Below are 22,393 nucleotides of genomic sequence, written 5' to 3' on the forward strand. Positions count from 1 at the left end.
TGCAGAGGACCTGTCAGACGAGGCTGAAAGGGACAACTATGAGCTACTCTGCCCAGACAACACTCGGAAGCCAGTGGACAAGTTCAAAGACTGCCATCTGGCCCGGGTCCCTTCTCATGCCGTTGTGGCACGAAGTGTGAATGGCAGGGAAGACGCCATCTGGGAGCTTCTTCGTCAGGCGCAGGTATCTTCACCCACAGTCCTCCCCACTTGCTTGGATTTGGGGGGCAGGGAGCAAGGTTTCTTACTTCCCTGACTTCTGCCACTCTAGAAGTCCTGTAGCCTTGCTGCAGGATAGCACACTAATGCATTGGACTGCTTGCCCAGGCTGTACTCTGGACAGCAGAAGCAATGAAACTCTTCTGCCACACGGGCTGACAGCGTCTTATAATGGGAGCAGAAGCAGGGGGTGGTCAATGCAATCTTCTCAGGGCCCTAAGGTGCTTGGACCTCAGCAACTCTTCAAAGAATGAGCCGTAGCTGAGCTTGGGTCTCTGAGATGGCACAAGTCCCTCTGCAGGAGGGTCTCAACCGAGGCTCCTGCTCTCGGTTAGAATGATCCCAAAGCTCCAGATACTCTTTTTTAACATCATTTTTTTGTTTCCTCCCTATTTACCGTTGACACCATAATTCTATTTTTTCTTAATTAGGAAAAGTTTGGAAAGGACAAGTCACCGAAATTCCAGCTCTTTGGCTCCCCTAGTGGGCAGAAGGATCTGCTGTTCAAGGACTCTGCCATCGGGTTTTCGAGGGTCCCCCCGAGGATAGATTCTGGGCTGTACCTTGGCTCCGGCTACTTCACTGCCATCCAGAACTTGAGGAAAAGTGAGTGAGCCCAGGAGGGTCCTGAGATCCGCCTGGTGTGGTCTTCTACCTCCCAGCAGGTGGCCCTACTTTGTGGCGGTCACTCCTTTTCCCAGACACTGTGGGGTCATCGTGGAGGTTTGATGCAGGTGTGAGTGTCTTCTGTGGATTAGGTCAGGTGTCTCTAAAAGAATAGTCTGGCCACCTGATCAGTGCACATCAGGCTCCCCAGGCCTGCCAGAAAAATCAATTTGCCTCCTATTAAGTGAGAAACATGAACGTGAACAAAGAGAGCCAGGACCCCTCCTGGATGAATCCGGAGGCCTGGATTTACCCACACTTCCCAGGCCCAGGCCTTGAGCTTAGCTGGGGACACCGTGGTGGGGGAACTCAGCTATGGCTCCTTCTCTACTGGGGGGCTGGGGGTGGGAGTCTGGGGGAACACAGAGGCTGCACCGTAGTTATTGGTGGTGATTGCAGGCATTAGGGGAAGTCAGGGCTGGGCTCGAGGTCCCCTAGGCCATCTCTTGGGACTGTCACTGGTCTCTGGGTCATGGAGCTTTTATCCTCAGAGACAGAGACAATAGGCGCCTCCTGACTCTAAAGATTAATGGATAGATTAGAAGCCAGGGAACTTCTCCAAAGGAACAGAAATCAGAAACACAGGGAGCTCTGTGGGCCTGAAGAAGGGGCTTGGAGCTGAGAAGTGGAGGAGGAGAGGGCATGGGTCCATGTCCACACATGTACTGTAGCTCCTGTTCCAGGGAGGGTCTGGGCAGGATCCTGGCTCTGGGGTGGTTGGACAACCTGGCAAGGCTCAGTTTGCCCGGCCACCTGCGGTCTTCCCTCTGGCAGGTGAGAAGGAAGTGGCTGCCCGGCGTGCGCGGGTCGTGTGGTGTGCAGTGGGCGAGCAGGAGCTGCGCAAGTGTAACCAGTGGAGCAGCCTGAGCGAAGGCAACGTGACCTGCTCCTCGGCCTCCACCACAGAGGACTGCATCGCCCTGGTGCTGGTAGGGGGCTCCATCACAGGGGCGGGCGGCAGGCCCCGTGGAAGACCTAGGGCCTGGGCATCTGCTTAAAGTGAAGTCAGCAGTCAAAGAGGCCACGGGGGCCTGGGTGAGGCAGGGATGCCTGGAGAGGTGTGCTCAGGGCCAGGAACCGTTTTACGTTCAAAAAGCAGTTTACTGTGGGTTTCCCACTCCTCTGGTTATAAGAACAACTCAGGATTATTGTAAGCAATTTGGAAAATATGGAAAGGTATTATGTTAAAACAAAACAACAACAAACCCCCCAAACCACCTGTGATCTCACACAGAGGGACAGACATGGTTAAAGTCTGGCCAATTCTCCATTCCAGTATTTCTCTGCACATCTACACATATGCATGCAACAATAATGAAGTGTTTCAGTTATGTTGTTTTTAAGCCCTTTTCACTAAACAGCGTATAATGGGCATTCTTCCACATGAATATTTACTTTTGGAAAACATTAATTTTTGTTTTTAAGAGATTCTTGATCTCTCACCCAGGCTGGAGTGCAGTGGTGCAACCACAGCTCACTGCAGCCTGGAACTCTTGGGCTCAAGTGATCCTCCCATCTCAGCCTCCCAAGTAGCTGGGGCTACAGGCCTACGCCGCCACACCTGCATAATAATAATAATTATTATTATTGTAGTGACAGAATCTCGCTTTGTTGCCCAGGCTTGTCTCGAACTCCTGGGCTCAAGCAATCTTCCCGCTTCGGCCTCCCAAAGTGCTGGGATTACGGGTGTGAGCCACAGCACTCGGATGAAAACATTTTTTAAACATGCTTCCAGGATATCTTTTATGTGAATATGGCTCAGTTTAGTCATGCCCCCATTCCTCTTTGTCCCTTACTTTGCTATTATCAATAACCCTGTGGTGAGCATTCTTGAGTAGAAATCTTTGTCCACATCTCTATTTTTAATATAGTTGTAAAAAATGTTACTGGGCCAGAGAGGAAGTTTCGTACTCCTGATGAGTCCGTGATCCCGTGTTGTAGTCTCGACTTGTTCATTCTGGTGGTGGGCCAATATGACGACTTCAGCTTATGTGTTGGACAACTTCTGTGTAGCGCTTGGAGTGGAGTGCTAATGAGTTCAGATTAAATGAGGCCAGCTCTTGCCATCTGTGTCCTCAGTCAGTGAGACTGCTCCAGGAAGGTGTCCCCAAAGTGCCAGGGGCACAGAAAATGTTTTGCTCAGAGGACAGAGGATTACTGCAACCTGTGCCTGGTCTTTCCAGTTGAATTGACAGCCCAGAAAGCAGGCAGGGCTGGGAGAGAATTAGTGGTGCACGTGGTGTTTCCTCTGGGTGCTCAGTTTGAACAGTCCATCTCTTTCTGCTGTTTCACTGGTCACCTGACAGAAAACCATTCTCTCAGAGAGCTATATAGACAGGCAGGACAGGATGCAGCCTCACTGTGGTGCTGGAGATCTGCTCTGTCTTTGCAGAAAGGAGAAGCTGATGCCATGAGTTTGGATGGAGGATATGTGTACACTGCAGGCAAATGTGGTTTGGTGCCTGTCCTGGCAGAGAACTATAGTAAGTGGAGTTAGCATCCTCTGGTATATTCCCTCTGGGTCATGGGAGTGGGGCAATGAGTAATCCCATTTGGTGAATGCAGGTGAAACATTATGATGGACAGATACATTCAAAAGGGAGAATCAGGGAAAGAAGAAACGAAAGGGGCTGTGTTACCCACAAAGCCTGTTGTGTTGAGAACGAACAAGGGACAGATTGGTTTTATCTTCTTAATTTTTCAGAAGATCTTAGTGAATTATAACATACAAACAGAAAAGTGCACATAAATGTACAACTCATGACACTTCACACACTGTACCATCCATGCACTCAGGCCCAGATCAAACACTGCAAGTTTCAGAAGCCCCTTGTGTCCTCCTGTCCCCCGCCCCCTTACTCCTGCAAGGGAAGCCTCTCTCCTGACTTCTAAGGACGCAGATCTAAGTTTGCCTATGTTTTAAACTTCATGTTAAAGGAGTGGCACAGCATGTGTTTTTTTATGTCTGGTTTCTCTTGCTCATCGTTACGCTTTTCATCCACCTAAGTGTGTAGTTGTAGACTGTTCAGTCTCGTCGCTGTGTGAGTCTACTGTGATTATTCAGTCATTTGAGTGTGGATGGGCATTTGAGTAGTTTCCAGTTGGTGACTGTTGTGAATAATGCTGCTGTGAATCTCTGTGCCACGCCTTTTGGTGAACATATAGATGCATTTCTCCTGCGTGGAACTGCTGGGACGGTCTCTTTGGATTTGACTCTGCATCATTGAGATTTAAGAGTTTGTGGCTTCTCACTACATCTGAATGGATAATGATGTCTGGCTTGTCTTTATTCTTTCAGAATCCCAACAAAGCAGTGACCCTGGTCCTAAATGTGTGGATAGACCTGTGGAAGGTGAGTTGGCATTAGCCACTTTCAGGATCAAGGATAAGTTCTTGTTGCTGGAAGACGAAGTGGCAGGAACTGTAAAAAAACAGAAAGAATTGCAGCCCTAGAAGCTATAGGGCTTCTAGGAGCAATAATTTTAAGGGTGCAAATAATTCACAGAGGAATAGTTCTAATTAATGTTTATATTGACCTTCACACTTGGCAAAGAACATCCATATGGTCCCTCATTTTGTCATGGAATGGGGGATGCTACTTCCCCACCTCATGGGGATGAGGAAACAGTGGCACCGAGAGTCCCCAAGTGCCCAGGATCTCACTCACAGCCGTAGGTAATACTATGGTAGATCCTGGTCTTGACCCAGGGTCCCTCGTGTCAAATCCAGTGCTCTATGCACCACTCCCTCTGCCCACCAGAGCTGGTGCTTGCTCAGTTTCAGAAGAAACTTGCCCTTAGTGGGTATCTGTCAGATGCATTCTCTCAGGAGGACAATGGCAACCATGTTGAGTTCAACCAGTGCAGGGCTGGTTCAGACTCAGCTCAGGGCAGTCCCTGGGGACATGTGCCCCTGCACCCACACAGCAGTTAGCCGGCGGGATGTTGGTGCTCTTGCCTGATGCACACTGTGGTTGGTGATTTATGCACTGCTGGGGTCTCTCTTGTTGTTTATAGTGTTTGTTGCTGTAGAAGCTTACACTGAGAGATGCATTGCTGGTTTGTAACTCAGGGACATTGTGTGGCTGGTTGAAGACAGTCCCCTGTAATCACTAAAAGAATCAGCTTTTCTTACTGTTTTATTTCATCAATCTCACCTTAACATAAGGCAGCAGCTTATGCTTTCTTGGTCTACCTAAAAAGGCCAGTTCTTTGCGGGAATCATTGCCTGGTGATGCTTCTTGGCCTGTTTTGGCCTGGGCTGCAGACAGCTCCACTGGAATCCATGTGCCGGGCCTCCTGGAGGTTGAGACTTGTTTTTCTGTCATCTCTTATGCCAGGGTATCTTGCTGTGGCGGTGGTTAGGAGATCAGATGCTAGCCTTACCTGGAATTCTCTGAAAGGCAAGAAGTCCTGCCACACCGCCGTGGACAGGACTGCGGGCTGGAATATCCCCATGGGCCTGCTCTTCAACCAGACGGGCTCCTGCAAATTTGGTAAGGAGTTCCAAAGGTGCGGTGGGTGGGCCACCCTGGGGGGCGGGCACATTGTGCTGTGGAACCTTAGGGAAGGGAGGGGAGGGGATTTGCAGGCTGATAGTGGCCTGCAGGCCACTTCCAGAATGAGGAAATTCTCCCTGTGGCTGCCCCCTGGAGGCGTGGGTGCACTGGGGGTTTCCCTGCACAGCACTTCCCATACCCCATTCACCCCACCCCAAGATTAAATATTGGAATATCTGCCTATTTCGCTGCACCCTAAGAATAAATGCAAGTTCCAAGATGTGCAAATGCTTTTTACCTCTTGGAGCTCCAGACCTAAATTCCTCTTAAACTCTGGCTTCCCAGCTTGGGGAAAGATGTCTGCCTACCTCATGAAAGGTGACTCCTGTTACTAAGCAAAACTGATGCTTACTCTACACTGCAAAGGAGCCTGAATAAGACCTCAAGAGTCTGCCTCCACCTGCTTCTGCAGTTTTCTCTCCGCACCACACCCCACACTCATCTTAATCAGCATAAGCCACACCCTGTCTGCTGTGGGCCCCGTGGCATGGTGTGTAGCACATCTCAGTGTGACTCACCTGGTGCATGGGCATCTCCTAGAGCAGGGGCTCCACTGCATGGGTTTTTGATCCTGGCTGGGGCAGGCGGCTTTCATGTGGCTCTGCTCCTCACCAGCTCCATGGTAGCCTCTGAGCTGTAGGGAAACTGGCAGGATGGAATGGGAACTCCCAGCTTTTCCTGAGGTTGACACACAGTGTGGCTCTTCCAGCAGCAGTGGGAGTCTGATAATGGGTGACATTTGCTCAGTGGGGCAGAGCTTTCTTGTCACCTTTGTTTATTCTTTCTTGGGTTAAATCATACAATGAATGAATTCAGATCAGTTTCAGCTGCAAGGAACAGAAAACTCCTGAAATAGTAGAGGCTTAAACAAGACGGAAGTTAATTTCTGTGTCATGTAGTCCAGAGGTGGTTTGCCTAGGGCTGGTATGAAGACAATATGGTGTCTGGAACCTGGGCTTTAATCATTTGGCTACTCTGCCATTTGTGTGGCTTCCGTGCTCAAGGTCACCTCATGGCCCACATTGCATCTGTAAGTCCAGTCCCTGCTTCTGCATTCCATGTGCAGGATGAAGAAAGAGAAGGAGAAGAGAGGGCAAAAGGCAGGTACCGATTGTCTTTCAAAGATGTTTCTGAGAAGCTGGCACCCAACACTCCTGCTGATATTTCACTGGCCTATAGCTACCCATATGGCCATATGAGCCCCAGGGAGTCTGATAAGTCTAGTCTTTATACCAAAGGGCCAGGCACCCAGATACAAAGCAGGGTTTCCATTACTGATAAAAACAAAATCAGATCCTGGACTAGGCAACTCGCAGGCTCTGCTGCACACAGCCATCACGGTCATGAGCTGAGTCCTCAGCTCAAGGCTGTGATGACGGGACCCTCCAGGCAGCCACAGCTCTCATCCCCAGCCTTAGTTGGGTGTCCATCTGTGCCTACAGTCTGAATGAAGCTTTTCTGGTGGGTCCTACATTGGTGACAACATGTTGCTTTGTGATGGTGAGTGTGTTCTATCTAGATTGCTGTCCTGGGAAATCTAATGAACTGAAACCAACCTGCATCGACTGTTAGGTAAAGGTCGCTTGTGTGGACTCAGATCGGAAGAGCTGACTCCCCATGTTCCTTCTCTCCAGATGAGTACTTCAGTCAAAGCTGTGCCCCTGGGTCTGACCCAAGATCTAATCTCTGTACTCTGTGTATTGGCAACGAGCAGGGTGAGGATAAGTGCGTGCCCAACAAAAATGAGAGATACTACGGCTACAATGGGGCTTTCCGGTGAGTCTGTGACTGAGCTCCATCAGGATGGGGCCTCACCTCATCCCTCAGGGTGTCAGCATTGCAGTTCTAAGGGGCCAGATGTGACCTGTCACAGCACAGTGGGGGTCATCCTGTGGGTCGGCTCATGGGTGGCCCCAGTGAGGGCTGTCCCCACCACACCCACCACCCCAGAGAGTGGAGGCTGGCACCAGGGCTGTCTGACCTCAGCTCTGCGGTGCTTCTCCCTGTGGCTTTGAGCCAAGATCAACAGCAGTAGGCCTCAAGAGCCTCGTCCTGAAAATCAAATTGGTAGAGTGTGGTATCCTAAATGCTTTCTACAATTCCATTTATGGGGAAGGATTCTCTTTCCCATCGGCACCCCCTCTCTTCTCACCTAGGTCACGACTATGTCTTAGGTTTCCCCTTTTTTTCTGACTTTGGCCTTAGAAATGGCAAAGAGATGGCAGAATTACAGTGTTATTCTCCAGTAACGAAGTGAAAAATAAGCCAAAAAACAAGTTTTCAGAATTCACAAGTTATAACCACTTGGTGACTTGTAACCACACCCCACGTTTTACAGTGCCATTCATACGGGTGTTGCTTCTCAGGGGCACTGTTTACTGGTGTGAAGGGTGCAGAGAGGATCTCCTGTTCCTTTTCCTCCATTTGCCAAGAGTACATTTCACCACCAGATGGCATCATGTGTCTGATGGTGTCTTTGAACTTTTTAATATAAATTCAACAGCCTTGTTCCAGTAATGGAATGACATAAAAGTGGGTTTTGCTATACTCTGAGTGGCTCATAAAAAAGACCCAAAACACAAAAAATGTTTTGTGAATGTATAAAAACATCTTTAAGGGACTAAGGATTTGCAAATGGAAATGTGATTCTACTCAGAAATGCTGAACACACGTCTCAAAAGAGCCCGAAAGAATCACGTGCTCCTCTTTTTTTTTTTCAGACTTGCAGCAAGGTATTAGTTCACTGGAAGCACCCACATTTTAATATTCCTATTTATACTGGAATAAAATCCCTTGTCTTTTGTTTAAATTATATCTAGAATCTAGATTGGGGAAATTTATAGCAAAATAATTAAAAGCTGAAACCAGTGTCATACCCCTTTATTTCTATCATCCTTATAATGCTGGTTCTTAATTTTTAACTTTCTGCTGACTCTGTACTATAGAAGAAGATCTAGCCTCTCACACTGCCCCCGGCACCTCTTCCACCCCACAACCACAAACTTCAACTCTCTTCAGCACCTAACACGCTAATGTCATATTCAGTACTTATGAGTGTGTAAGCAGCATTCTCATACTATATTTCCCTTATTGTACAAACTTTTTGTTTACTCTGGAGTTCATAAATGTCTTTTCTTATTTGCTTAATTTTCTGCACTTAAAAAAACACAACACTACCTCATCCCCAAACTCTCTGCCAGTAATGTAAATCTCCTAACAACGTGCACACACACACACACACATACACGCGCGCACACACACACACACACACACACACTCTGGGTGCTATCGCAGTTTCATCATTTACTTGGAAGTGCTGCTCTGGAAGGCATCCATCTTCCTGCTGCAGTTTGGATTGGTTGCTCTGTAGGCCGCCTGCACATCTGTGGTCCTGGGGGTCCCGTTGACCATTATTCTGGTGCTTTCCTTTGTCTTACTTCATGTTAGATTGCCTGTTTCCTGGATCGCATATCTTTAGATTTCTTGGTTTTGTAATGTCTTTTATATAGGGTTTTAAAAGGAGGACAGGTACACCTGTGTTCAATCTGCCACTGTAAACAGTAAATTCCTAGAAATAGTTGTCTTTTAGATGTTTACTTCCATATTTCAGTTTTTGGAATGCATATTACAAATATTTATGAAAGCCCCACTAGTTTCTCTTCTGTAATTATGTGTATATTTTCTGGAACATTTTAGGTGCCTGGCTGAGAATGCCGGAGACGTTGCATTTGTGAAAGAGGTCACCGTCTTGCAGAACACTGATGGTAGGTGAAGGTGTTTCCTTTCCTCCTTCAAAGCAGAGTCTTTGGCATCACAACACATCTTAGTGTTCAGATTTGCCTTTGGGAAGGTTTTATAACATTTTCCAGATTTTTTATTAAAAGAACTCCAAAATTCTTTATCTCAATAGACAACATTGTAACATCTATAGGTGTCACATGGATTTTGAAACCAAATTCATACACACTCTCTCTCTCTCACACACACACACACACACACACACTCACTCACACACACACAGATACTAGTCATGCTCAGTAGCAAATGTCTCCCTGGCTTCATCTAGTCAACCACAGAAACACACTGTCTGCCCGCATGAGATCATGCATGCCTGTTGGAAACTGTGAATGATGCTACAAAACTGGGTGAACATATGCAAATGAAGTCTCCCTTTATGAAAAAGGAAGTAGAGGCTTTCATTCATCCCCATGTGAGCCTTGGTCTGGAGACTCCTGGGGAGTTAGTGGGAACAAAATTACAGGTGGTTGCAGATGATGGAAGATAATCTTCCAGCCAGTGTTTGAACAATCACTCTCTCTTCTGGTCCTCAGCCATTTGCTACCTTCCAATCTGCATCTGTCTCCTTAGCCCCACTTCAGCATTCTCACCCCCCAGTCTCAGCATGTGACTTGCTATTTTGTTTCCTGAGAAAGAACTGTCTCCACTTTTGGCCTCCCTCCTTCAGTAATCACTGAAGTCATAGCCACTTTTCCCTTCTGCTTCTGCTCCTTCTAGTGTCTCTTGTGACAGAGATTAAAACCAGACATGTAAATTTGAAATTATTTCAATATCAAATAGAGGAATCCAAGAGAATGAATAAAGTGCTTTCTCAAAGGGAGAGAGCAGACAGACAAACAGGAGCCTGAACAATGAGCCTGTATCTGCACAAACAGACGTGGGTACAATTACATTTAGAATTTACAAGCCATTCACTGAAGTAATCTCCAGGATCAGATTGATGTCAAATTTAATTTTAACTTTCTCCGGTACTTTACAACTGTATTTTGTTAGAATTGACTATATATATTTGATAAACCTATCAAAGTTCCTTTCCTTTCTCTGGTTACACTAATAGCATTTGAATATGAAAGGGAGGAGAAACCAATTTCTCCTTGAATGTAAACCATCTATTCTTTTTCTGGAACTCACTGAAAAATATGGCATAGGTGGAGGGTTTTCTTCTTTAAAAAAATAAGAACTCGTAAAGCTTTATTGAGGTAGAATTCATATACTAAAAAATCCACCCATGCAAAGTGCACAATTCAGTGATCTCCAGCACATTCACAGAGTTGTGCAGCCATCAACACAATCCAACTCTAGAACACTTGCAGCCTCCCATAAAGAAACCCCTGCACCTATTATCAGTCATTGCCCCATCCCTCTTCAGCACTGGCAACCATCAAACCACTTTCTGTCTCCATAGGTTGGCCTATTCTGGACATTTCATATAAATGGAGTCATATAATATGTGGTGGGTTTTTTTTTTGAGATGAGGTCTTGCTATGTTGCCCAAGCTGGTCGTGAACTCCTAGCTTGAAGTGATTCTCCCACCTTGGCCTCCAAAGGGCTGGGATTACAGGCGTGAGCCACCACGCCCAGCCTATTGTGTGGTCTTTTGTGACTGGCTTCTTTCACTTAGCATCGTTTTCGAGGTTCAAGCATGATGCAGCATGTACCAGAACTTCACTCCCTTTTATTGCTGAATAACATTCCATCGCATGGACACAGCACTAATATTTGGTGTATTTGAAGTTTGTACAGCTTGTGTAGGACGAAGCTCCTTCTCTCTTCCTCACATCACCACAACCCCAGTGTGTGCATTTGAGAGGCCAGTGGGATGGCCACACCCACCCAGAGTAGACTTCTTGGCTAAGCAGGGGAGCTGTGAATGATGCCACCTTCTTTTTCTCCCCAGGAAAGAACACTGAGGCATGGGCTAAGGATTTGAAGATGGACGACTTTGAGCTGCTGTGCCTTGATGGCGAACGGAAGCCTGTGACTGAGGCTAGAAGCTGCCACCTCGCCATGGCCCCAAATCATGCCGTGGTGTCTCGGACGGATAAGGTGGAACACCTGAAACAGGTGCTGTTCCACCAACAGGTATGGACCATAGGGCTTCTAGTGCTTTCTTAGCTGTGTGGGCTCCTGTTAGGTGAGGAGATCACAGAGCTAGGTGCACCAGCCCACTCGATCCTCTCTAGTCCCTCCGCTTGAAGCTCGTGGTGACAGTATTGGCTTCATGCTGTGGAGTTGCCTGGAGTGTCAACAAGAACAAGAGAGGCTTTTGACTCTGGGCTTTGTGGGACTCACTCCATTTCTGCTGAGTCTCTGTACCCTGGCCTTGTTGCCCTCACTGCCTGGCTCAGAGGCTGTCTTTTTCCCTCCTGTTGTTCTTTCGGCAAATGAGGAAGCCACTGAGCCTTCCTCCCACATGCACTGGTATAGTGCTTTCTACTCAGGTGACATTTCCTGAACCTGGGCCGACTGAGCAATGCTGTAGGCCAGGCCTCTAAAACAGCAAACTCAGAAGGTGCCCTATAGATTTAGGGCTCTCTAAATGTGATTTGAAGGAAATCCCAAAATTTTCTTAAAATCTGGGATTTTATTAGAACTTCCATTTTTATCATATAACATCATGTCTCTATGTGTGCTTTTAAAGAAAACAACTCAGGAATAATAAGACTGGCCACCATAACTGGCCTTTATGGAGCCCTTACTGTGCACACACTGGTGCTGGTGAGAGAGCTGCCGTGACTGAGGGGTTTGGGTCTCAGTCTCCCCACTTGGGAGCCTGGGACAGAGCAGGAACTGTGTGAGGGAGGCAGGGTGACCGACCTGCACACTGAGCTGGTTAGTGGCCGAGCCTGGGTTTTCCTAGCAGCCTGCCTCTCTAGAAGAGCTGCGTATTAGAATGTCCTAAGCAATTGGCTTGTGAGGGCAGATCTCAAAACCCCTCCATTGTCACCCATGAGAAGTTGTATAGGAAAAGGTCACAGGTTAAGAAGGAAGGAAAGATGGCAGATGGTAGGAGGTAGGACCAGAAGTGGTGTGAGGCCTGGATGCTGCCCAGGGCGGGCCTGCCACCAGGAGTGTGGGGTGGAGGACTCCACTAAGGAGGTGGAATGACTCCAGAACTCAGCTCCTTCTGCCCCGTGGTTTTCTCAGGGCTGTTCTTGGGTGGAAGAAATACCCCTTTGCCTCCTTTAACCCATAAATTCCTCTTTTCCTTAGCTACTCACTGTCTGCCCTTTTGTCGCAGGCTAAATTTGGGAGAAATGGATCTGACTGCCCGGGCAAGTTTTGCTTATTCCAGTCTGAAACCAAAAACCTTCTATTCAGTGACGACACTGAGTGTCTGGCCAGACTCCATGGCAAAACAACATATGAAAAATATTTGGGACCACAGTATGTCGCAGCCATTACTAATCTGAAAACGTGCTCAACCTCCCGTAAGTAGACCCTAGCTAGCATCCCCGAGAAACCATCACCGGTGAAGGTCAAGGTTTGAGGGCCAAACAGCATTCTAGGAATGAATACAGGTGTAAAAATGTTAAGGAAAGATAATATCTCTTTACAGTTCAGGAAATTATAATCTCATTGATAAAAGAATTAGAGAATAAAATAGAGCAGTATGTAATAAATTTTTATAAATTTTATAGTACTGATAGTTACTGCACTGTCATGAAATCTTTGGAAACTGATAATCTGTTTTATTCAGTAAAATGAAAAGTGCATATATACATATGCATTGAGAAATGGCAAAACCGGCCAGGTGTGATGGCTCACACCTGTCATCCCACTACCTTGGGAAACAGAGGTGGGAGGATGGCTTGAGCCCAGGAGTTTGAGAGCAGCGTGGCCAACACAGAGAGACCTTGTTCTACAAAAATAATTTTAAAAATTAGCCTGGTGTGGTGTCAAGCACCTGTAGTCCCAGCTGCTTGAGAGGCTGAAATACGAGGATTGCTTGATCCCAGAAGGTTGAAGCTGCAATGAGCTATGATTGTACCACTACACTACAGCCTAGGTGACACCAAGAGACCCTTCCTCAAAAAAAAAAAAAAAAGTCTGATTCTAGACAGTTACCATAGATGCCAACTATAGAGAAAACAAAATCTCAAAAAAATTCAAGTGTAGGAAAACATATCTTAACCAGGGAAATATATTGATATTAATTTAATCCCTTAAAAGTATTTAGAAGACATCACAGAGTATTGTAAGGCTCCCGGTGATAACTGTGGGATTTCAGTGTGCACAGCTCCCTGTGCACTGCAATCATTCAGATTCCTATTCCTGGTCCCTCACCCAGAGTCGAGGGCATTGGGGATGCTGTTGGTCCAGGGATGGGGGCAGGGCCAGAAATGTCTTTATCGGTGGTTTTCAATGAGAGACAATTTTCCCCCTGAGGGGATATTTGGCAATGTGAGAAGCATTTTTTGATTCTTACAACATAGAGGGTGCTGCTGGTACCAAATAGGTAGAGGCCAGGGATGCTACTAAACAAAGCACAGCCAGCCCCCTGCAATAAAGAGTTATTATCAGGCCCCAAATGTCAATAGTGCCAAGGTTGAGAAACCCTTTTCTGTATTGACAAACAACTCAGGTCACTGTGATGCAGGTCAGGACCACCCTCTGAGAAATATGGCTACAGGGCTCTTCTTGTGAGCAGCCAGCTCAGGACTGCATAGATCACATGCTTCTTGAGGGCAGGCCAGTCTATCCATGCTGTGTCCCCAGCACTTAGCACAGCCACTCACACAAAGCAGGTGCTCAGTAAGGATCTGTGAATGAATGAGTGAATCTGCAGATGAACATGATTGCAAACAGGTTCACATTCCAGGAGAAGCTAGAGGACCACCAATGTCTTGTGAACTTGAGAATGTGACAATTCAATTAGAGACAAGTGCAGGGCGGTTGTGTCTCTCAGGCCAGGGCAGGGAAACACCCTGGCTGGTGAGGGCTAGACTCTGGCTCCCTTGAACACCGTAGTTGCTAGGAGTAGGGGAGTGGGAATATGAGTGTGGCCTGCACTGACTCACAGTGATGGGAGAAGGGCAGAGAAAACTCTTAGTATCCTCTTTGATTTATTGGTTTAAATAACTAGTTTATTGGAAGAAATCAGTTTCTGAATCTCTTGCTCTGTTGTGTCCCACAGCCCTCCTGGAAGCCTGTGCATTCCTCAGGAAGTAAAACCCAAGAAGATGGCCCAGCTCCCCAAGAAAGCCTCGGCCATTCACTGCCCCCAGCTCTTCTCCCCGGGTGTGTTGGGGCCTTGGCCTCCCCCACTGAAGGTGGGGATTGCCCATCCATCTGCTTACAATTCCCTGCTGTCATCTTAGCAAGAAGTAAAATGAGAAATTTTGTTGATATTCTCTCCTTATAAAGTGTCACTCATCTTTTCTAGAATTTTATACTGAAATCACATGCCTGACAAAATACCTGTACAGTTGGACCTTCCCTTCCAAGTTTTTCAGGTCCAGCCCCTCCTCTTTCTTGCAGTCTTGGGTATGATGCCCAAGGGTCTGGAATTTAAGGCCAGGCCAAGCACCGGTTTTCCCAAGGGGATCTGGTTGGTTATTCACATAGCTGTCTCAGTGCATGTGCAGGTATGTGCCTGGGAGTGTGCGTGTGTCCCCAAGGCAGGGCAGGACGAGCAGGCATAGGAATTATAACTGAAATGTAGGTTCTGTTGCTCATCACTTGCAGAGTCTAATTAACAAGAGCTACGTTTGGTATAAAGAAAGTGACTTTTATTCCAAAGCTACCTTAGGGGAAGCAGTACAGGGTTCTTTCCTTAAGGGTAACTGCTTCACCTTTGGAGCAGAAAGCAGAGGCTTTTAAATGGGGTGTGTGGCATGCAGGGCAGGAAGTGAGCAGGTAGAGGGTCTGGGTACTGGCTTTGGTGCCTTGTCTACCAGGCAGTTGAGCTGGTTACTGCTGGTGACTTTGTGGGGAAAACCAGGTTGTAAAGGCAGCCAAAAAATTTCCAGGTGGGAGAGTTTCAGAGTGGGCATATTTTGGCTTGTAAATTGACTGTTACGTCTCAAGGTAGTCTCTTGGTGGGAGAGAGTTCTGCTCTGTAGCTTCTAACTAAGAGCACATAGTTAGATGAACTTGCCATGTTGGGAGTGTCTGGTGAAGGGGAGATAAAAGATTATAATTGCATTTCTAAAAGGCTAAGTAGGAAGCAGAGAAAAGGAGGAAAGAGAAGTGAAGACAGAATAATTTTAAATAATGAAGAGAGAAATGAAGAAGGAATAATTTTCCTGCTTTTCCATTGGTTCTTTGGACATAACACTTTGGACAAAAGTGTCAATCAGGGTGAGACTGTCCCTACAAGGGCAGAGATCAGACAAGTGTCCTGAAACTCTGCCTCCATTCTGGGGGCAACCATTTGGCCATGTTCCCCACTGTCAGTGAGATGAGTAGCTCTGCTGCTGCCTGCAAAACCTCTGAAACCTGTCAGGAAAGGACATTAATTAAGGTCCCATAATGCTAGGGTGAAGCTCTTTTCCTATTTGCTACTTTGAATTATGGCCTGGTATGTTGTCCATCCTCACTAACATGAGAAGGTTCGTCAGTGAGCGACATCGGATGGGGTAGCCACAGCAGTGATAATGCCAGCACTGTAAAACATGACATTTGAACAGTACGAATTTTCTTGTCTAAATAAGATACTAAAGTGAAATTAAGGCCCACCTGTGAAATTCTCCTGTTCCGGGTTGAAAAGAAATGGAACATCATTTTGTCTCTCTGTTCACTCTAGGTTATATTGCTGTAGCAAATGGCCTCCAAATCAAAATCTTAGTGGCTAACATGACAAAAATGTGTTTCTGTCTTGTGTCCATCTCCATCATGAGTCAGCAATGGCTCTGTGGCTCATGTCTTTATTCTGAGACCCAGGCTGAATCAGCAGCCCCAATTTTGGGCATGTTGGGCTTGAAGCAGAGGGGAAAATAAAAGAGACAGAGGCAGCTGCTCTGCCTATGGAGTGCCATTCTTTTATGCCTTTATTTTTTTAATAAACTGCTTTAACTTAAAAAAAGAGAGAGACAAAAGCATCATACAATAATACTTACAGTGTCTGCTTGGCAGAGGCCATATCACCTTCATCATTTCATTGGCAAGAGAATTCACATGGCCACAACATCAATGAAGTCACCCAGGAGGAAGGGGCAGTGATAGGGGACTGGGTTTAGTGCAACAGTGCAAGGAAAAATCTTCAGAGCGTTTCACAGTGCCCAGCCAGAAGGCCATCACAGGAATGTCCCACCAGCCCACAAAGGCTTCTGTGCAGTCCTAGAGAAGTGTCCTTTGCCCAGGTCCCACCCCCTTCCCAGAGCATGGCCTGGTGGGTGTGGCTGGATCTCAGTCACCAGGATGGTCAGGCCTCTGCCTGCACAGCTGCACAGGCCACCCCGGAAACAGAAGATTGACTAGATGCAGGATGCTTTCTGTGATATTTCACAATTTATCCTGCATTAATGATATTTCCCCATACAGAGAAACATGCAGTAGCTTCCCGAGGTTGGGTTCCCTGAGGGGGAATCATTCATGTTTGAGTTCAGAAACCCTCCATTCAGGCCACTGCTAACTTTTGCTGTAACACCAGTCACTCTCTGAGGCTCAGTGACAGCTTCATCTGCCTCACCCTGTGCCACAACTTTAAGACTGGTTTGGGCACATCCTCTTATCATTTTTGTGTATGTCTCCTGGGGTCTCTAAGTCCCAAATCTTTCCTTAAAAAGGAAAGATTTCAACTTTATTTAACTTATTTCTGTAGAGCACCCGATTCTGTCGCTGTTCAGAGCGCCATTATGTAACATGCGTGGACCTAGGGAAACTGAACAAAGGTGGCAAACGCGGGAATAAAAGACAAGAGACAAAAGAGTATATTTGGAAGAAGGGGTCAGGGGGCACTTTGCCTCTAGTGGACAAGGGCCCTGAGCTTTACACAACCCTCCGTATTGATTAGACAAAAGAGATAGTGAGAAGGGGGGTGTGGAAGAAGGGGTCAGCTGCTTGGTCCAGAGTAGGCTTGCAAGACTGCATTCTCCAGATGTCTCAGTAGATAACCTCAAGGAGCTCGAGGCCAGGAAGCAATTGCCCTCAGCAAACACTCTGGCGGTGCGAGCAGTCGTGAGTTTGCCCACATCCTGCATTCATGATAAATAGTTTGCTGTTTGATCATATAGCATCCAGTGGAATGCTGAGTTGGTCACATCCCACCTGACTTAGGCTCCCTAAATATCCCCCTTTCTGTTTATGAACTAATTGAAAGAATGTAAGGCCAGGGTGGGCAGCTCTCATTTTCTGATTTGTGGTCCATCTGATTTTATAGGCTATGAACAGAAGACAGAGACAAAACAATATTATTCCAAGAACTACATATAAGATGTTAATGTGGTGCCTTAGATAGGTCCAAGGGTTGGGGCTCTCCAGGCCTTGCTGGAATTCGGTCCAGTCTTCTAAAGAAGCTGAAACTCTTGAGTTTGCCTATGTAAATCAAGAATTTTGTTTTGTAATTCACCAATATCAAAGGTGATGTTGGATATGAAAGCTCCCTGCAAATGGGCTTTCACAACGTCCCACAGATACTCACTTTGGTTATATTCTAAGTTGGTTACACAAATATGAGTGTGATTAAAATGACAACGCAATTGCTGCTGCAATTGCAAGCTTTGTACTTGTTCCCCTAACCATAGAACCGTGGATTTCAACATTGCCACTTTATTGGGAGAACCCACCCTCAGTATTTCAATGTAGGTTCCTTCTGTTTTCCATAAGTGTTGGCTGGCTGAGAAATAAAGAGAGACAGTACAAAGAGAGGAATTTTACAGCTGGGCCGCCAGGGATGACATCACATATCGGGGGAACCCACCCCCAATATTTCAACATAGGTTCTTTCTATTTTCCGTAAGTATCGGCTGGCTGAGAAATAAAGAGAAAGAGTACAAAGAGAAGAATTTTACAGCTGGGCCTCTGGGGGTGACATCACATATTGGTAGGACCATGATGCCCACCTGAGCCACAAAACCAGCAGGTTTTTATTAAGGATTTCAAAAGGGGAGGGGGTGTAAGAACAGGGAGTAGGTCACAAAGATCACATGCTTCAAAGGGCAAAAAGGAGAACAAAGATCACATGCTTCTGAGGAAACAGGACAGGAGCAAAATCATAAACTCCTGATAAGGGTTTATGTTCAGCAGTGCACGTATTGTCTTGATAAACATCTTAACAGAAAACAGGGTTCGAGAGCAGAGAACTGGTCTGACCAAAAATTTACTATGGTGGAGTTTTTCTCCACTCTAGTAAGCCTGAGGGTTCTGCAGGAGACCAGGGCATATCTCAGTCCTTATCTCAACTGCACAAGACAGACATTCCCAGAGTGGCCATTTATAGACCTCCCCTCAGGAATGCATTCTTTCCCCAGGGTATTAATATTGATATTCCTTGCTAGGAAAAGAATTTAGTGATATGTTTCCTACTTGCACATCCATTTATAGGCTCTCTGCAAGAAGAAAAATATGGCTCTTTTTGCCTGACCTTGCAGGCAGTCAGACCTTATGGTTGTCTTCCCTTGTTCCATAAAAATCGCCATTATTCTGTTCTTTTTCAAGGTGCACTGATTTCATATTGTTCAAACACACATGTTTTACAATCAATTTGTACAGTTAACACAATTGTAACAGTGGTCCTGAGGTGACGTATATCCTCAGCTTATGAAGATAACAGGATTAAGAGATTAAAGACAGGCATAAGAAATTATAGAAGTATTACTTGAGAACTGATAAATGTCCATATTAAGATGAAATCTTCACAATTTATATTCCTCTGCTGCGGCTCCAGCTGGTCCCTTCATTTGGGGTCCCTGACTTCCCATAACACCACTTCAGTTTGTAACTCAGTGTTAATTTTATTCTGAAGTAGCCATGCTTGGTCGGCCATGTGTGTCCAGTTCTTCATGTACTGAGCTGTTTGAATAGAATTATGCAAAGCTACAGAGGACATCACAATAGAAGTTATTAGTGCGACCAAGGAAACAATAGCAAAAATTATTATGTCTAAGGCTCTACAGACATGATGAGTAAGCTGAGTTAGAAGAAGTTTCACAAAATGCAAAGCAGGTGTGGCAGCCCAAGGCTTGGACAGATTAACAAGAATCCATAGCCCAGGGATGCGAACTAAAATCATCAAAGTAGAGATATTATGTGTTTGCAATGTGCTATGATTAAAGCAGTGATATAACTGGTAAGATTAACAGGTCAATTGGGTATTGTTTATCTGGAGCTGGTCCTTCTTAGCTGTCAAAAAGACATAAGGATACGCCATGGAATACTATGCAGCCATAAAAAAGGATGAGTTCGTGTCCTTTGCAGGGACAAGGATGAAGCTGGAAACCATCATTCTCAGCAAACTAATACAGGAACAGAAAGTCAAACACGGCATGTTCTCATTCATAGGTGGAAATTGAACAATGAGAACACTTGGACACAGGTTGGGGAACATCACATACCAGGGCCTGTTGTGGGGTGGTGCTGGCGGAGGGAGAGTATTAGGAGAAATACCTAATGTAAATGACGAGTTGATGGGTGCAGAAAACCAACATGGCACATGTATACCTATGTAACAAACCTGCACGTTGTGCACATGTAGCCTAGAACTTAAAGTATATATATACATATATACTTTATATATGTATATACTTTATATATGTATATATACTTTATATATGTATATATATACTTTATATATGTATATATACTTTATATATGTATATATATTTTATATATGTATATATACTTTATATATGTATATATACTTTATATATAGTATATATGTATATATACTTTATATATAGTATATATACTTTATATATACTATATATACTTTATTTATATAGTGTATATATATACTTTATATATACTATATATACTATATACGTATATATACTATATACGTATATAGTATATATAGTATATATATAATATATATGTATATATACTATATATGTGTATATATACTTTATATAAAGTATATATAGTATATATACATATATAAAGTATATATATAGTATATATGTATATATAAAGTATATATAAAGTATATATATACTATATAAAGTATATATATACTATATAAATAAAGTATATATATACTATATATAAAGTATATATATAGTATATATATAAAGTATATATACTTTATATAAAGTATATATATACTATATATAAAGCATATATACTATATATAAAGTATATATAAAGTATATATATACTATATATAAAGTATATATAGTATATATAAAGTATATATATACTATATATAAAGTATATATACTATATATAAAGTATATATATATACTATATATAAAGTATATATACTATATATAAAGTATATATATAAAGTATATATACTATATATATAAAGTATGTATATAAAGTATATATATACACTATATTTATAAAGTATATATACTATATATATAAAGTATATATATACTATACATAACGTATATATACATATATAAAGTATCTATACACATATATAAGTGTGTATATATACTATATATATGTGTGTATATATACATATATAAAGTATATATACACACATATATAAAGTATATATATACACTTTATATATAGTGTATAGATACTTTATATATGTGTGTATATATATACTTTATATATGTATATATATATACACTTTGTATATAGTGTATATATATACTTTATATATATACTTTATATATAAAGTGTATATATATACTTTATATATATACACTTTATATATATATGCCCTTGGCCTAGGGGTGGAGTGTAAGGAATATGGCTGTGCTTTAGTCAGGGGTAGGCTGAGGCCACTTTTTGGTGCACCATGACCCAGTGGGTTTGGAGCGCAGGCACACGACTCTGCATATTATGAACCATGCCACTTGAGGTGCATTGGGTGACCACTCAGATGAGCTCGTGATTGCTTCAGAGCCTCTATTGTCTGTAAAAGGTATAATTACCCTGCTGACGCTGGACATGTGGCTCATGCCCAGAGAGAGGATAAGGCCATGTTCAAACTGCCTATGATTCCTTGGGTGTTTTTTCAGCTACCCCTCACCCACCCACCAACTCCCTTCGGACTTCAATTTGGGCTAGAACCTGACACCCACATAAACTAAAGCTGTATGGGGTCCTCAATTTTCAAGCACATAAAAGTATCCTGTATCCAAAAAGTTTGTGAACCACTGCCCTAGAGAAACTTCCATGGTGTGCAAGATGTATGTAAGAATGCCCAGTAGAGACGTAATAAAACACCAGAAAAAGTGGAAATCTCAATGCCTGTCATCAAGAGAGATAAATGCAGCGTGGTCTATTTCTGTTCTCCTCACATTGTCCAGATGCCTGCTTAACTGGGAGGTGTTATGTTCTGAGTTTTTGCAAGTGTCATAAAGGAGTGAATGGAGCATTACCTGTCATTATAGACACTGCAAAATGAGCTAGTAGCAGGATTTTTACCACAGGTACCCATAAGCAAAACGTGGCATTGTTCACCATGCTTTTACATTGTTATGTAAATAACTTAAAATTATGTGAATAATGTAAAAGCATGGTGAACAACTCCATGTTTTGCTTATGGGTACCTGTGGTAAAAAGCAAAAATCATGACCCTGAAGGCATGAGCAGGCCTACAGGTGCTGGGCAGGCACTGTCTTGCAAAGAGCACAAAATGTGCAGGTCCCTCTGGGAGTGTGATAGTGGGTAGCTAGTCAGGAAGAGCATGGCAGGAGAGGGCTCCCCATCCCACACACACACACCAGGAGTGTCAGGTGACCATCAGGTGATGGTCTGGCAGTTGTTGACCGTCTTTCTAAAGCAATAGTGGGTCACACACGGCAGCAGGGAAAAGCCGGCTCCTAATAGACAGAAAACACTCGAAACTGGTGAGCAGCAGTTTCCCTATAAGATCTCAGGAGTTGAGCCAGTGGGCTCAGGCATGCACATGGGACAGCCCACCCCAAGGGAAGAACCAGTGGAGAAATAATGCAAGACCCCGGAAGCATGCTGACGTATAAAACCCCAAGTCAAAAGGTCAAACCATGCACTTGCCTTTTAAGTCGTCCACTTGGCCCTCTTCCAAGTGTACTTTCCTTCCTTTTGTTCCTGTTCTAAAGCTTTTAA

At 44.5% G+C, this 22,393-nt stretch overlaps 1 protein-coding gene across 1 annotated transcript in view; it reads left to right on the forward strand.

The window, feature by feature from the left end:
- The window catches only part of LTF (lactotransferrin), a 29,481-nt gene extending 14,878 nt beyond the window's left edge, over positions 1-14,603 (forward strand). The window contains exons 7-17 of the mRNA XM_030811961.1: positions 6-184; positions 651-825; positions 1,660-1,814; positions 3,278-3,368; positions 4,184-4,237; positions 5,225-5,380; positions 7,078-7,219; positions 9,140-9,207; positions 11,139-11,323; positions 12,483-12,672; positions 14,379-14,603. Coding sequence (XP_030667821.1) covers positions 6-184; positions 651-825; positions 1,660-1,814; positions 3,278-3,368; positions 4,184-4,237; positions 5,225-5,380; positions 7,078-7,219; positions 9,140-9,207; positions 11,139-11,323; positions 12,483-12,672; positions 14,379-14,413 — 1,430 coding nt within the window. The 3' untranslated portion in view covers positions 14,414-14,603. The remainder of the gene's footprint in view (positions 1-5; positions 185-650; positions 826-1,659; positions 1,815-3,277; positions 3,369-4,183; positions 4,238-5,224; positions 5,381-7,077; positions 7,220-9,139; positions 9,208-11,138; positions 11,324-12,482; positions 12,673-14,378) is intronic.
- The last annotated feature ends 7,790 nt before the right edge of the window (positions 14,604-22,393 follow it).

The sequence above is a fragment of the Nomascus leucogenys genome, chromosome 4 (assembly GCF_006542625.1).
Source record: "Nomascus leucogenys isolate Asia chromosome 4, Asia_NLE_v1, whole genome shotgun sequence".
Taxonomy (NCBI): domain Eukaryota; kingdom Metazoa; phylum Chordata; class Mammalia; order Primates; family Hylobatidae; genus Nomascus; species Nomascus leucogenys.